This window comes from Lutra lutra, chromosome 14 (genome assembly GCF_902655055.1).
Source record: "Lutra lutra chromosome 14, mLutLut1.2, whole genome shotgun sequence".
Classification (NCBI taxonomy): Eukaryota; Metazoa; Chordata; class Mammalia; order Carnivora; family Mustelidae; genus Lutra; species Lutra lutra.
Genome location: NC_062291.1, coordinates 74,769,626 through 74,783,508, shown reverse-complemented (window position 1 = coordinate 74,783,508; position 13,883 = coordinate 74,769,626). Strand labels below are relative to the sequence as shown.

General features: G+C 43.3%; 1 protein-coding gene across 2 annotated transcripts in view; it reads right to left on the bottom strand.

The window, feature by feature from the left end:
• Positions 1–13,883, bottom strand: part of PNLIPRP3 (pancreatic lipase related protein 3) — a 34,398-nt gene that overhangs the window by 12,474 nt on the left and 8,041 nt on the right. Inside the window, exons 2-7 of one of the 2 annotated variants that reach the window (XM_047703395.1) lie at positions 11,741–11,895; positions 6,871–6,990; positions 6,054–6,185; positions 3,932–4,040; positions 373–492; positions 167–289 (exon numbers count right to left, since the gene is read on the bottom strand). In XM_047703395.1, the coding sequence (XP_047559351.1) occupies positions 167–289; positions 373–492; positions 3,932–4,040; positions 6,054–6,185; positions 6,871–6,990; positions 11,741–11,895 (759 nt within the window). The remainder of the gene's footprint in view (positions 1–166; positions 290–372; positions 493–3,931; positions 4,041–6,053; positions 6,186–6,870; positions 6,991–11,740; positions 11,896–13,883) is intronic. The other variant, XM_047703396.1, reaches the window with a different exon arrangement.

Below are 13,883 nucleotides of genomic sequence, written 5' to 3'. Positions count from 1 at the left end.
CCTGACCTTGTGGGTCTCACAGCTAGTAGGAGCTTCATACATGTGACTGTGTTTTGGGTAAAGTATATTTTCATATTATATTATGTGCAAAAGGGTGTGGATCCTGTCCAAGGAGGGAGCTGAGTGAATGTATAATAGCTAGCTTCATATTTTAAGAAGTATTTACCTTCCTTGTAAATGTTGAAGTCAAAGGTAAATAAAGGTGTAATTAAGTCTTCACATCCTGGCATGTGCTTCCCTCCATTTGGGTAAAAGTCAAGGTGACCACAAGCATTAATAGTTCCAGCACCTGAGATCAATAAAAGCAGTATAAATGCTTCTAAGATTCTTTTCCATGCTTCAGTGTAGTTTCTCTTTGTACTGAAAACTTACCAAACTCAAAGAGGAAGCGAACTGCATTTGTATGAATGACATCGACAAAGTCGGCATCCGAGGGGTCCAGCCTAACCTCATTTGGAGTGTTGTGGAAATATGGCCCGGCTGGGTCCAACCCTGGGGAAAAGCACGGAAGGCCATTAGACCAACACACGTTCTCTCCAAGAGCACATTCATAGTGTTGTTGTTATTTTGGAGGGAGAGATTTACATAGGTCTAACACCACCCAAGACGAAGTACTGATACCTAAATTGAGCACATACATGCAGGTCGCTATACAATGTCAGATTCCTGTGCACAAGCAAGGCTGTGTCCAGACAATGCCAAAAAACATAGAAGAATCAAATGCTCGGGTCTGTACAGGGATTACCATCTCCATAACTAAGGTTATGGATCGCAGATGACCTCAAAAGCAACATCTGTAGGCAAAAATACAGATAAAAATAAAAGATAAGAGCTCTTCCTTCACTCTGTAAACATGAATCTACAAAGCAACATGCTTCAGCTTAGTTTTCAGCCATGGCTCATTATTTCCACTTCATTACATTATAAATGAAAAGCCTGACATCCGGTGACGTGAAGTGATTCAACAAGGTCATCATATACTGGAGGCAAAATGGACGAAGAGCCCAAGTGTCTAGACCCTCAGCCCGCTCTGTCCTGTTCAAGTATCTAAGAGGGATAAAGGTTAGCTATGTAGAGGTCTCTACGATGTTATGTCCATTCACGGAGCCACTCATTTACACATTTGACACTTATTATCAAGCACTTACTATGTGCCAGGAGCTAGGTTCAGCACTTGAGTACAAGGAATAAGGCCTGGCCTTGTCCTTAAGGAGCTTTCTATTGGATGGGGAAGACACCTCCATCCAGAGCTCTCAGTCCAGAGACCGAGGGGAGCCTAGGTCTTATGCGAGCACAGGGAAGGGACACAAAAACCAGTCTTGGGAAGTTGGGACATGCTTCTGCGGGACATGGAAATACAAGCAGAGATCTGAGGGACCAGGACACTCGGCTAAGGTAAAGAGGGGACAGCCGCACCCCAGGGGTAAGAAAGAGACTCTTTATGGCCTGCAGGTGAAACGGTTAAGCACATTTGGGAAACTATAACCGGTTTTTGAGGGCTGGGGTACAAAATTTTCGAACTGGGGGAAAGACAAAGCTAGCATTGTAAGCAGGGGCCAGGTGTAGTCTGAACCACGCAGAAGGGTTGGGACACCATCTGGTTGGCAATGGGAAGCTCTGACAGGTTTGCAAAAGGGGAGATGTACATTTTAGCAAAAGTCTCTGCTGTAAAGTGGAGACTGGGTCCCAGAGTGGAGAGGACTTGGAGCGGAGCTGTAGCTAACCCGTGGAAATACGGCAGAAGTGAGAAGTAAATGTTTGGGCCCCACGCCTGTAAGACACAACAGGCTCAGGATCGATCTGCAACTCTAGGAAGTTTGTTTGATTGTTTTGTGTGCGATCGCTGACCAGCTGCAAACTTCTGATGAAGTCAAGAACTCTGCAGAGATGCCTCCAAAATTAGGAGGCACCCATCAGACTCTACTGATCAGAGAAGAGGCAAATAGCAGGGGAGTGGGGAACCTGCATTTGGGGGGTTCCAGGAGAAAGACAGCAGGAGGTTCAACTTATACATGTCTTAAAATCTATCACTTAATTCTGCTTTGAACTGATTTTATGATAAAGCTCATATCTTTCTTGAGGTTTTGGTTCTTTTGTTACACAAGGAACACGATTGTTCCAAAACTAACCACTTGCAAGGACTATAGATTCCAACATCTAAATTATAGCAGTTTTTGGATTTTCAGAGAGCCTTTAAAAGTGTATTATTTTCTACTTACTCAACGGGATAATTCACTTGGCAGGAAGAATTAGGAGTTAAATAGTATCTGATTTTTGAAGTCAAAATTGAGAAAAACAAAATCTTCACAAATTTATGGTGACCCCATGTGATTGCAAACACATGAATAGCGATGTTCCTCCCTCTGATTTATGGCTAAAATGCCCACAGGCTGTGTAGGCCCCCGGATGTTCCCTCTTCACAAACTCTGCCCATTCACTCTCCCGGGCCTAAAAGGGGATTTTTGCTACACGAGGACTTCAGAATAAAAATACAATTTTATTATCTCAAAGAAGAAAGGCGGCCATGGGCTGGTGTTGGCGTTGGTGTTGGGATTTGGGAGCTGGAAGAAAGAGGAAGTTTTCAGCAGGAAAAGTCTGCTATACCGGGAGGCTGCAGAGACCATACACACCGTACACGTAATCTGGAGTTCTTAACTATTTTTAGGAAAAGATACGTAAAGTTCAAGTTTGAATTTAAAGCATAAGTATGTGTGTGTATATATGTACACACACAGAACTATAGTTTATTGTTTTAACCAACAGGAAATGTACACATACTGTGTGTCGGGCCTGGGGAGGGGTGGGGTAAGAGAGACTTTCTTAGTAGTTTAGAGTGTCTCAAAATAAACAGGTGAATGAATAATAATATACGTGTGTATATAGAACCATGCAACACAGAAGTTGCATTTTGGGATATAATAGAGGCGTATTTGAAAGGAGTTGGGAAGTAGAGAGAATTAACTCTGCCAGAGGACAGCACACTTGAAGTGAATCTTGAAAGGTGAATAGTGGCCATTTAGGGCAAAGGATAATAGCACCAAAATATGAAAAGCCACGATGAAGCATGAACCATTATGTGACAAGCTAAGAGGCTTTGGGCGACAGAAAGTTCTGGCAGTGAGTGGCAGCCCGTACTGGGAAACACGAGGCCTTGGTAGCACTTGTGGGGGACTGGGCTGGGGGACCTGTCACGAGTGGCTAAATCCAGGCGAGCGATGTAGAGGGCCTGAGCCAGGACAGTGGCCAGGACGCGGACAGGTGCAAAGCAGCCGAAGAGACCAGCACCTGCTGCCTGAATGTTGCTTGGGGATGCAGAGGAGAGGGAGGGAGGCCAATTTGTAGTTACTGGAGCTGATACTTTGATCTCCCTCCATCTGACTCGATTAGTTTGGAAGTCGCAGTGCCAGAAAGGGAGATGATGATCTTCCTCGAAAATCTAATTCGCAGTATATCCTAAATCATGCTAATTCATCGTGTATGCATACCCGGGTCTGCAACTTATTCTTAGACTTGACAGTATGTCCAGGGGTAATAGTCAACATTCTAGCAACTGGAACGGCGTGGGCACAGTTCCACACAGCCAGCGTCCACGGTGAGCTGTGACCGCGATATGTCCCGGACGTCCTTCCAGAACCGTCAGTGAGGCTCTGGCTCATTCTGGAGTGGCACGGCACATGTCATAACTCATAAGCCATCCTCTACTGCTGGGTGGGCAGCTCCCGATACTTTGCCGCCGCAGGTGACCCCCAGCGAACATTCTCAAACATGGACCTACACCCTCCTACTTTGAAAACGCTGTCATGTGTAGTTGAGCCCCGTTCCCTCCTATCTCACATCCGCTTCCTCTACTCCCGCTGGTGTTTCAGACACTGATTTTGTGTGTAGACAAACATGGGAGCAGATTCCAGGCCCACGCCCAGGGCAGGCTTACCTGTTATCCTTCCAAGGCCTGGGACCCTGGACCCAGCTTCCCCAGCCAGATGTGCTCCCACGCTGTGGCCAATCAAGTGAACTTTAGAAGGAGAATATCCAAATTTTTTCTGATTGGGTTTTCAAAGGAAAACAGAACACATGTTTTTAAGAGACCAGGCAGAATGGCTTCCCTGTGCTTGACATAAGCTTATTTGTCCCTCTCACACACAGGCTGGCAACTGGTCAAAGGACAAAGTGACCCCCTGGCTCCTTGTCTGGCTGAAGGAGAAAGGACAGGGCAGGCCTGGAGGAATGACCTCTGTCAGGTTCTTCTCCCTGTGCTAAGGGGCCTTGTGGTCCTCAGGAAAAGAACCGTCCAGCAACCACAGCTACGGCTTCTGGCCCATCCCTGAGAGCCAACCCTGCCAGCACACTCTCATCATGGGTCAAATGCGGTCATACCAGGGCTGTTACATACCTTCCCTGCGTCTGTCTCCTCCAACTGAAGGACACTCTAGCAAATGTCTGTGCTGAGTTTGGTCTTCAAAGAGGAGTTTTAATGACTATTCCCAAAGTGACTGTATGCCAAAGAGTCCACACACACACACACACACACACACACACACTCAATGGGGAACAAAGGAGCAAGCCCTTTCTGTTTCATCTGAGCTTCAAGTTCTCTTCACGATAACAGCGAAAATCAAGCAATTGCCTTCACTTGGATAAATTTGTCATTTGATCAAATGTTCCACTTTTTTCCCACCAGTAATGACAGTATTACATGCTGCCTTATAAAGAGTATTTTCTCCATCCATTACATGTGAATGTGTATCCAAGGATGTCTCCTGGTCATTAGGGGGCCCCTTCCTCCACTGCGGCCACCCTTTCAAATATCGGCTTTCTCTCTGTCTTCCTCTACAGCCTGGTATCCGATCAGCCCTCCTCCCCCTTCAGGCATCCCCTCCTCTGTCCCCATCAATTCGCCCAACATGTACTACAGCAAATGCTTTCTCCTCTGCAAACATTTCCTCTCCGACAAGTCACTGCCATTTATTTCCTGGGCATAGAAGAGCCCACAGTGCAGGCCCCAGGATCCACAAGAAATTCACAAAAGGTTAGGACAGGTATTTCTCTGAAGAGATGAAATAGGATTTCATCCTTTAGATGCAGGGACCCATTCTAGGTACCTCCTTGTGCCCTGGTCTCCCTCAAAGGCAGGACGAGCGGACAAGCCATGTGGGGGCAGAGGTGAGGACTTGGCCCCATGAGTCCCCTCCAGCTGGTTCCTCATTGTGCTCAGGTGCAAGCATCACCTCCCTGGGCTGCCCACCTAGGTTAGCCTCTGCTCCAGTCTCTTTCCATCCCACTGCCTTGGACTTCATAGTACTGTCCTCATGCTTTGTCAGAGCAGAAACTGTCTCACTCACCCTGTATCTTCAGTGACTAGAACAGCGCCTAGCCCACAGCGGTGCAGAGAAAAATATTTGTTGAATGAATGAGTGAACCCACCTTAAGAGTCTGAAAGGGTCATAAATCTTTAGATTTTACTTCGCTGCATTTTATGGTGGGAAATTACTTTCTATAATAGTAGGGCATATGGAGATTTATAAATGTCTCAGGGTGTAACCCTCCTATATAGCAAAAGACTTTGCTATTTTATTCTTTTAGAAAATGTAGGTGTTATTGTGCCTGGGCTGGACCACAGACCTAACTTTCCCTGCCACCAGAACCCAATTTCTGTGGGACCATGTAGTTCACATTCCCAACAAATGGTATTCAGAAGATGGGAATAGTTTATAATCATTAAGGATAGGTTTACGATGGGACAAAAACTAACTGGCAGGAGACAGTCTTACAAGGCAACCCCGGATATGACCTTGGGGGTGGGGTTAGGGGTGGGGAAAGCCTTGGGTGAGGAACCTGTGAAGGGACACTGCCACCAAGTGGCGCTTTGTAGGATCACAGGCACTTCTTTTCCAAGAAGTCACTTCCCTTTCCTGGTCACCATACGGAATGCTTAATATCTCAAAAGACGCTTAGAAGTTGTGTAAGCAATAAAAAAGCCATAAAATCGACGCAAATTCTCAGTGTTATGATGCAAAACCAATTAAACACTATTTTAAAAGATCAACTTCTCTTACCGTGAGAACATCAATAAAATACGCCACCTCAGCCCCAACAACACGCAGATTGTTGACGGCGTCGATGTATTCCAACGAACCGTTAATCCAGTCTATGTTAATGCAATTCACGTCTTCCACTTTCAGTAACACCTGGCACAAAGATTTATTATGTATGTAAGAAAGAAGAATTAAAGAAAGCCAAAGTGAGCAATGGATTCCAGAATAAGAAATAACACTGGGAAAAAAGAAAAAAGAAAAAAGAAATAACACTACCAGGTATTGAGAACAGAGTACACATTAGGTTCTGCCCTAAACCTTTTATATATATCATCTTACTTAATCCCTTTTACAGATAAAAAATCCAAAGCACAGACAAGTTAATTAAACTTAGCCACGATCGTGGTACATAGAACCACGGTATGAATTCAGGCAGCCTGACTCTACTATACTATATGGCCTTATAAATAATTAATTGCTTACTATGTTAGCAGTCTATTAATCTTGAGTGTAAGGGAGGAAAATTAATTTCTTGAAGTGAACCTGGAAAATTTTTTCCCTTAAGTGAGAAATTTATCATATCGTTCAATCTTTTGTCAAAAGTGAGACTTTATCAAAGAATAATTACAAAGAAATATGCTCCCATTATAATCTATGCAATTCATAATAAGTGGGTATAAATGGGAAATGGATAATTCATTTGGGGCCTTGGGACAGGGACAATGTGAGTAACTGAATGGAGGATTTTTCATGAATATGCATTAATATATGCAAAGTACATTCCCATTAAACATACAGCTTTTATACCAGTATAAAGAAGAGGCTATTCGTATCATACATTGCACATGTCTTGCTGCCATTTTCCATCTGATTTCCATCCAGGTATGTTAATACGGGTCATCTTGTCTGTTCCAAAGTGTGAGGTTTGGATAGTTAGATAATTAATTGCACTGATCTCCTATTTCAAGTGAAAAGAGATTAAGGTAAAATAATAATCCAAAATTATTTGACACTTAGTAGAATTATTCCAAGTCTGCTCAAAAGTCTTCCACTACATTTGATTTTTAACAATCTTCTTTAATACATTTTTACCAAAGAAATAGTTACTGCTACACACGGCAAGGTACTAAGAAATTATTAATGCATTATCAAATATAATATATAAATGTAATCACAAGGAAAGGAAAGAAAAATGTTTGGTTTTAGGGCAAGGTTTGTAAGACAATGCTGGGTCAGTTGCGGTCAGGGCTCCCGTCAGCCTTACTTTTTCTAGCACTTACTTCTCTGCTACCCGTGGAATCCATGAGCCGTGTGCTGCTTGAAGCTTAGGAAACGCTGACAAGGCGGCAAAAGACATTGTTCACCCCACTTTATGGGGGAGGGAATATAGTTTAGGATCTCACCACATGCAGCGCAATAGCGTATTAATGATCATCTTATGTAATTACCTTAAATGTTCTTTCGTATTTCTTGTATTTTGTTGGATTGTTTTTATAACCAACCAAACTCAATTTAAGCGATACTATCACTGAAGTGATTTCGTTCTTAAAAGAAACATGAAAAGGCACGCTCTAAGAAATGCTCAAAATTCTATTTTGAGAAAAAAAAGATGAGCCCTCTAATCAGCGAGTTGCAAGTTGGACCATGGAGAATCCCACAGCAAAGATCCTTCAAAGGAAGGGCCTATTCCTAGCCCTGTGTTTAACAGTGACATGCAAGTTGATCATACAACTTGCGGGCTAGTTAAAATAGCTCCAGGATGGTAAGCAAGCAGTTAGGAGAATCCTAAATTGACTTACGTAGTCATTATAATATAGCTACACTCGTATGTGCCAGGAATCGTTCTGAGCACTTTGCAGTGAAGACTTTTTAGCTACACTGTGAGGGAGGTACTAACTTTACAGATTAGGAAAGGGCACAATGAGAAGTCAAGTCATTTGTCCAAAGACCCTCCAGCTAACAAGTCCTGGTGTAGGGGTTGAAATCCACGTGGTCTTTCCCTGAAGTCACATGTTCTACCACCGAGCTCTCAAGTTGGGGTCTGATCATACTGTTCTTTACTGATATGGCCCAGAGCAGATGTGGGATTTGTTGAGACAGATAAGAAAATCAAACGTATCTGGGCTTTTTTTTTTTTTTGGAAGCGCTGCTGTACTGAATAATGGAATCCAAACACAAAAACATTTGTCCATCTACATATTTAAAAGAATCCAGATGTTAATTCCAACCCCAGCTGGAGCTCCTTAAACAACCAACCATATTTTTATTTCTGTGACAAAAAAAAAAAGAAAAGAAAAGAAAAAAACACCTCAAACCTATTTGAGAAAGGGGATTTGGTAGAAAAAGTTTGTTTAATCTTTCTACGTCGTGAGAAGAGCTGGAGGCTGGATGTGGGGCCTTGTGAAATCTTCAAAGTGTCAATCTAACAACTCTTATGGGATCCCAGCATCCTCTACTGTCACAAAAGCCTTGAAGAATTCAATAAAGTAGGAAAGGTAGAAACACACTTTTGTTCTCTTCGTATTCAATCTGGCACACCCCTGTGAAATGACATACTAACCTAGAAAACAGGAAACAACACCATGGAATCAACTCAAAGAGGACACCTCAGCTTCTGCTGCCGCAAGGACAGAGCCATAAAAGGGTGTCATAGACAGAAGGGGTTATCCCAAGAAAGGGCTAGGTAAAGTTTCAATGTTTAGCTGGGTGCTCAGACCTTTACTTTTAACGTTCTTATCATTGAAGAATCACAGAGCCTACCTGGTATGAGATCAACCCATTCCACAGAGCATGGCTACTCTCTCAGTGATCTCATCTGTAGTCAGTCAAAAGTAGTCACCAGTTAGGTATGTCCCAGCCTAGAGAAAAGCTGCAGGCCCAGAAACCACCATAATTGTGCAAAATGTGCATCACCACCAGTGACTAACTGTATGAGCCGCTGTAGGGGATGGCAGATTGGATTCATTCTTATAGAATTGTAGCTGTAAAGACCTGGGACTCTCCGAAGAGTCCAGGTTATTGCACAACGGTTAGCTTTAAAAGCCCTCCCTCTGGGAAAAGAGAACATTAAACCATTGCACGGTTAACTTCTGCTTTCTCATACACCAAGGGTAGCATATGGGCCAACCATGGGGCCATCGAGGTTTTTAGTATTGTACGTTGACCCAACCTGTATCCTGACTGTTGGTATAAAACACATGAACACCAAACCCTCAGGCTTCCATCCATTGTAAAATTCAAGTACAGATCTGGTTTGTCACAGGGTTTTTTCCAAACGGAAGGGAGTGGAAAAGACGTGAGGAATGTTGCCTTTATGGTCCCTTTATTAGGAGAGTACTCAGTGTCTGACAGTCTCTTCATTGCCTTTAGGGTCCACATTCTCCTAAAGACTGACCTTTATCACCTGTTTTGGTGCCCGTGCTCTGTGGAAGTTCAAGTGCATGGCCACTATGTAGAAGGACTAAGGACCAATGAGTCCTATGAAGACTGAGGGACAAGACCAGGGGTTCAGTTAGTCCTGAATACACACATGTACCCTAAAGTTCTAACCAGAGAGCAAAGGTGCTCCCAAACTTTTATATTCAACAGATTCCCTTTACATTAGAAAAAATGGTGGCAAAATAGATACAACACAAAAATTACCATCTTAACCATTTTGAAGTATACAATTTAGTAACATGAAGTCATCAGCATTGTTGTGTAACTATCAGTACTGTCCCTCTCAAGGAATTTCTTATCATCCCAAACTGAAATCCTGTACCCTGAAATAGTAACTCCCCAATGTCCCCTCCTCCATCCCCTGGTAACTATTATCCTACTTTTCTATCTCTATGAATTCGACTATTCTAGGGGTTTCATATAATGGGAATTTCATGGAATGGACCATGCTTGTCCTTTTGTGTCTTTGCTTATTTAAGTTTGTAAGATGTTTTGAAGGTTCATCCATGTTGTGGCATCTACCGCAATGCCATTTCTTTTTAAAGCTGAGGAACATTCCTCTCTTGGCTTTTTGATAGTTACGGAAATCACACTTTTGAGTACACTTTCTCTGTAAAATTCTCTGGACCCCAATTAAGGGCTTTTCCTCTTTGTTTTGGATAGAGCTGTCATCGACAAAGCAAAGGGTGGATTTCAGTGAAGAGCCGTGTGCCCCTACATATGTGTGTATCTGGTCAGTGGAGAGCTACACATCAGATTCTGTTGGTGTGGTATCTTGGCTGGGTCTGATGGAAAGTGAGGCTCAGGGTGAATCAGGAGCAGGTAAAGACGGGAAATTATCTTGCACCACGGAGTGCTTGTTCTCTGGCCTTTGCTCTGCTTAGGTCTAGTATCATGCTTTTTTTCTGTGCCCCTAAGATCACATCACTCTTTGGGTTTCAACTCTCACCTCGGGGTAAAAGACTTTGGCATCTCTTTTTCCAGCTCTAGACTGCCTACTGAGCCAAAAGATGCAAATATCCGATAGCTGGCCCAAACCTCACTGGTCCAAAATGTAACTCATTCTCCTGCATCCCCAATCAAGTTTTCTTGACAAGAGGTCATTATTCTTCCTGTGACTCATGTGTGATGTCTCAGGACAGTTTAGGATGTTTATCATGTCGGTCTTCTGTTCTCATACTCATGCCCTTGCTCTGGCTCAGGGTAGTTCCCTGAGTCTGGTTTTCTAGCACTCTCAAATAGAACTTTCTGAGATAGTGGAAATAGCCTATATTTGCATGGTCCAAAATGGTAGCCACTAGCCACAAAGGGCTACTGAGCACGTGATATGTGGCTGGTGCAGCTGAAAAATGGAATTTTTCATTTTATTTAGTTTTAATACCCATGTAGCTCATGATTAGTGTGTTGGGCGGCTCGGTACTACACGGTCTAGCGATCACCTGCAGGCTCTCCCAGCTCCGGTCCAAGAAGGTTCACTGCAGCCAGGGTAAAAACCCTATAGCCTCGTTAAAAACTCCCACTGGGGCCTCATGGCTCACAGAATAAAACCCAGAGTTCCCAATAAGATTCTAGTCCCCTAGAATTCATCTCTAAACTACTTTTCTAACTAACTCCATACTCGAGCACTTCCTCTCTATCCTCCATCCAACTCGACGTGACATCAGACATACTCTGCAGGCTTTCTTTCATCCACACCACTTCATTTGTCACTTCCCTGTGTGTCTCTGCTTACACAAACCCTGCCCACTCTGCGGGACACACCTCAAACAGGTGTCTTCCTCAAAGCCTTTCCTGGTTCCCGTCCCACCCCCAAGGGGAAGGTAAGCCTTTCCTCACCATGCTCCCAGATTCCTTTTTTTGTATCTTACGTAACAGATTATAGTTGGTGCTACAACAGAAGTTAATTGTTTACATACCCTATTTTCCCTAATATAATAAACAAGATACTGTCTTATTTAATCAATTTGAAACATGATAGATACTGTTGCTTGTCCCTAGTCTTACCTGTGGAAAGTTCTCAATTAGTATATTAACCGAATGGAGTATCAAATTCATTTCATATGAAACAACAGATGCAGAGCAATCTTTATATTTAAGTACTAGAACAAATAATATGACAAGAAAATCTGGCTCACAATACTAAAAAGAAATATTGGCCTTTAAATCAGTAGTTTGTGCCAGAGTAAGTTACTGAACCTAGGCCTTCTGTATCTATAGCTACATCTTCTGATGTAGAATAACCTATGTGTGAAGGCAGCAAGTTAGCTTACCTGATAGACTTTGGGATTATGTCTAGTGTAGAGCAGAAAGTGAGTGTTTATCTCCTCTGGAGACCGGGGCAAACCTGCCAACTGTCTTGACAAGGTCCCAGTCCATGGTAAACCGTCTTTAAAGCACCCCACCCTTTCATAGCAAACTTCTTTTCCTGCAGCAAAAAGATGGAGTGTTAGTATTATAGGAACCAGGTCCAGAGAGAGGCTGGGTTCCCCACCACAATGGTTCATTGAAATAGGGCTTTAAGTCAAACAAATTCAGCCCAGGGAGACTCTCTTTAAAGAATGCTCTCCACTCCCCTTCTGCCACCACCCTCCTCCTATTATTTATGACTATGACTTTGCAGATCACAGTGCCACAAAGGAGAGCATAGGGGCTTTGGAATCAGATATTCCTGACTTTGGACAATTCTTTTTTCTTTTATGTCCTCTGCAAAGTAGAGTTAATCCCACTTACCTTACAGCCTTGATAGGAAGATTACCTATCACCCAGGACAACCCTTGTGAATGGGCCTAGACATAGATACTGAGTGTTCCCTGAATTCCTGCCTTTTCTTAGGAGAGTGAAATTTTTGCTGAAAGGGACCTTGGAGTCCCCAGAGCCTAACACTATACCTGAGAGGTATAGGTCTCCTGAGAGCACAGGGACAGCATAGATCCAGCATAGGTCTCCTGAGAGCACAGTGACAGCAAAATTTCATTCAGTTGTAACCAAGTCTCTTCTGTTTGGAGCTCACCCACCCATCTCTACAATGAGAAGCTTTGGGGAACCTGAGTCTTAATATTTCTGCCATCCACTGACTTTCCTTTGTCTTTTCAACAGGGCTTTTCTTTTTCATTTAATAGTCAAAACAACTTCATTTCCTGTTGTTTAGTGGAGGAATAACTTAATTTATTCAGTTATAATTGCTATTATTTGTTCAACTTATTAATGAATTATGTATTCAATTTATTATTACTTATTACATTGGTTTTCATTTGTTCATTTCAGGATTATTTGTTACTAGTGACTAGAGCTGTTTGAAGACTTGAATTTGAGGGTTTTCTTCCATTTACCAAAATATGGCAAATCAGACTTTGACTTCCAAGTCCACCAGATTTTACTTTAAAATTTTAGGAGATACTGCATTTTCTCCATTCCCTACCAATGAGGTTCCACAATAAATATAAAGAGAGAGGACAGAGAATTAAATTTTTAAAAAGAAGTTGTACAGGTGAGCAACATCCCCTCCTCACTCCCAAACCCAGCCCTGTCCCCAGAGGTGACAGTTATTCTGGTGGTCACCCCCATCTCTCTATATAACACACTTACCCCACTAAGTTTTGATATAATAACTTTAGTCACACATGATCTATTAACTCGCTTACAGTAATAAATGAAGATTTAACCCACCTGTTCTTGGGATCAGCCAGGATCAGGGCAAGAAACAAATCACACCATTTATTTTTAACTGTGAGAGTTTAATACAATGAATTGTCATTAATCAGATATTGGCAAACCAAAGGCAAAAAGGGGACAGATAGCAGCTCCCAGGTGACAACTGCAGGGAGCAGCTACTGGCAGGGTCTGGTGGGAGACACAGAAGAGGTTTGTTTATTCAAATGAGGAAACCTGGAGGAAGGGCTGCTAGACCCGGGCCAGGGTGCTGTCTCCAGAGCTGGGGTTCAGTCCCTGAAGAGGGGTGCTAGCCGGCTAGTGCTGGCATCTTTAAGTGGGCACCAGGTACCCCTGGTACCCCACGCACCAGGAGTTTTAGAACAGCTGCAAGCCAGAGCCATCAGCTGCTACTGGACAATTGTTCATTCAGAGGTGACAAGTCACTGCTGGAAAAACACTGACAGGTCCCGGGAGCCAACAGGAAGGAGCACCTCCTTTTTTCATCCTGGAGCCTCAGTGTCCCTCTAGTGACCCTGCTGACAGTGCTTCTCTGGGAATGGCTGAACAGGGGGAACTGTGGTTGAGCATCCCAGTGCTGGCCAGGCAAGGGCTGACATGAAGCTGGGGGGCAAGAGCTCCTACAGGACAATTCTCTCCACATTGTCTTAAGTCCTCCTCCTCTACAGTCAGTAACATTGTTTTTAGCTCATCTAATGGCTTCCGCTATAAACTTATTTGACAGACAGAGATCACAAGTAGGCG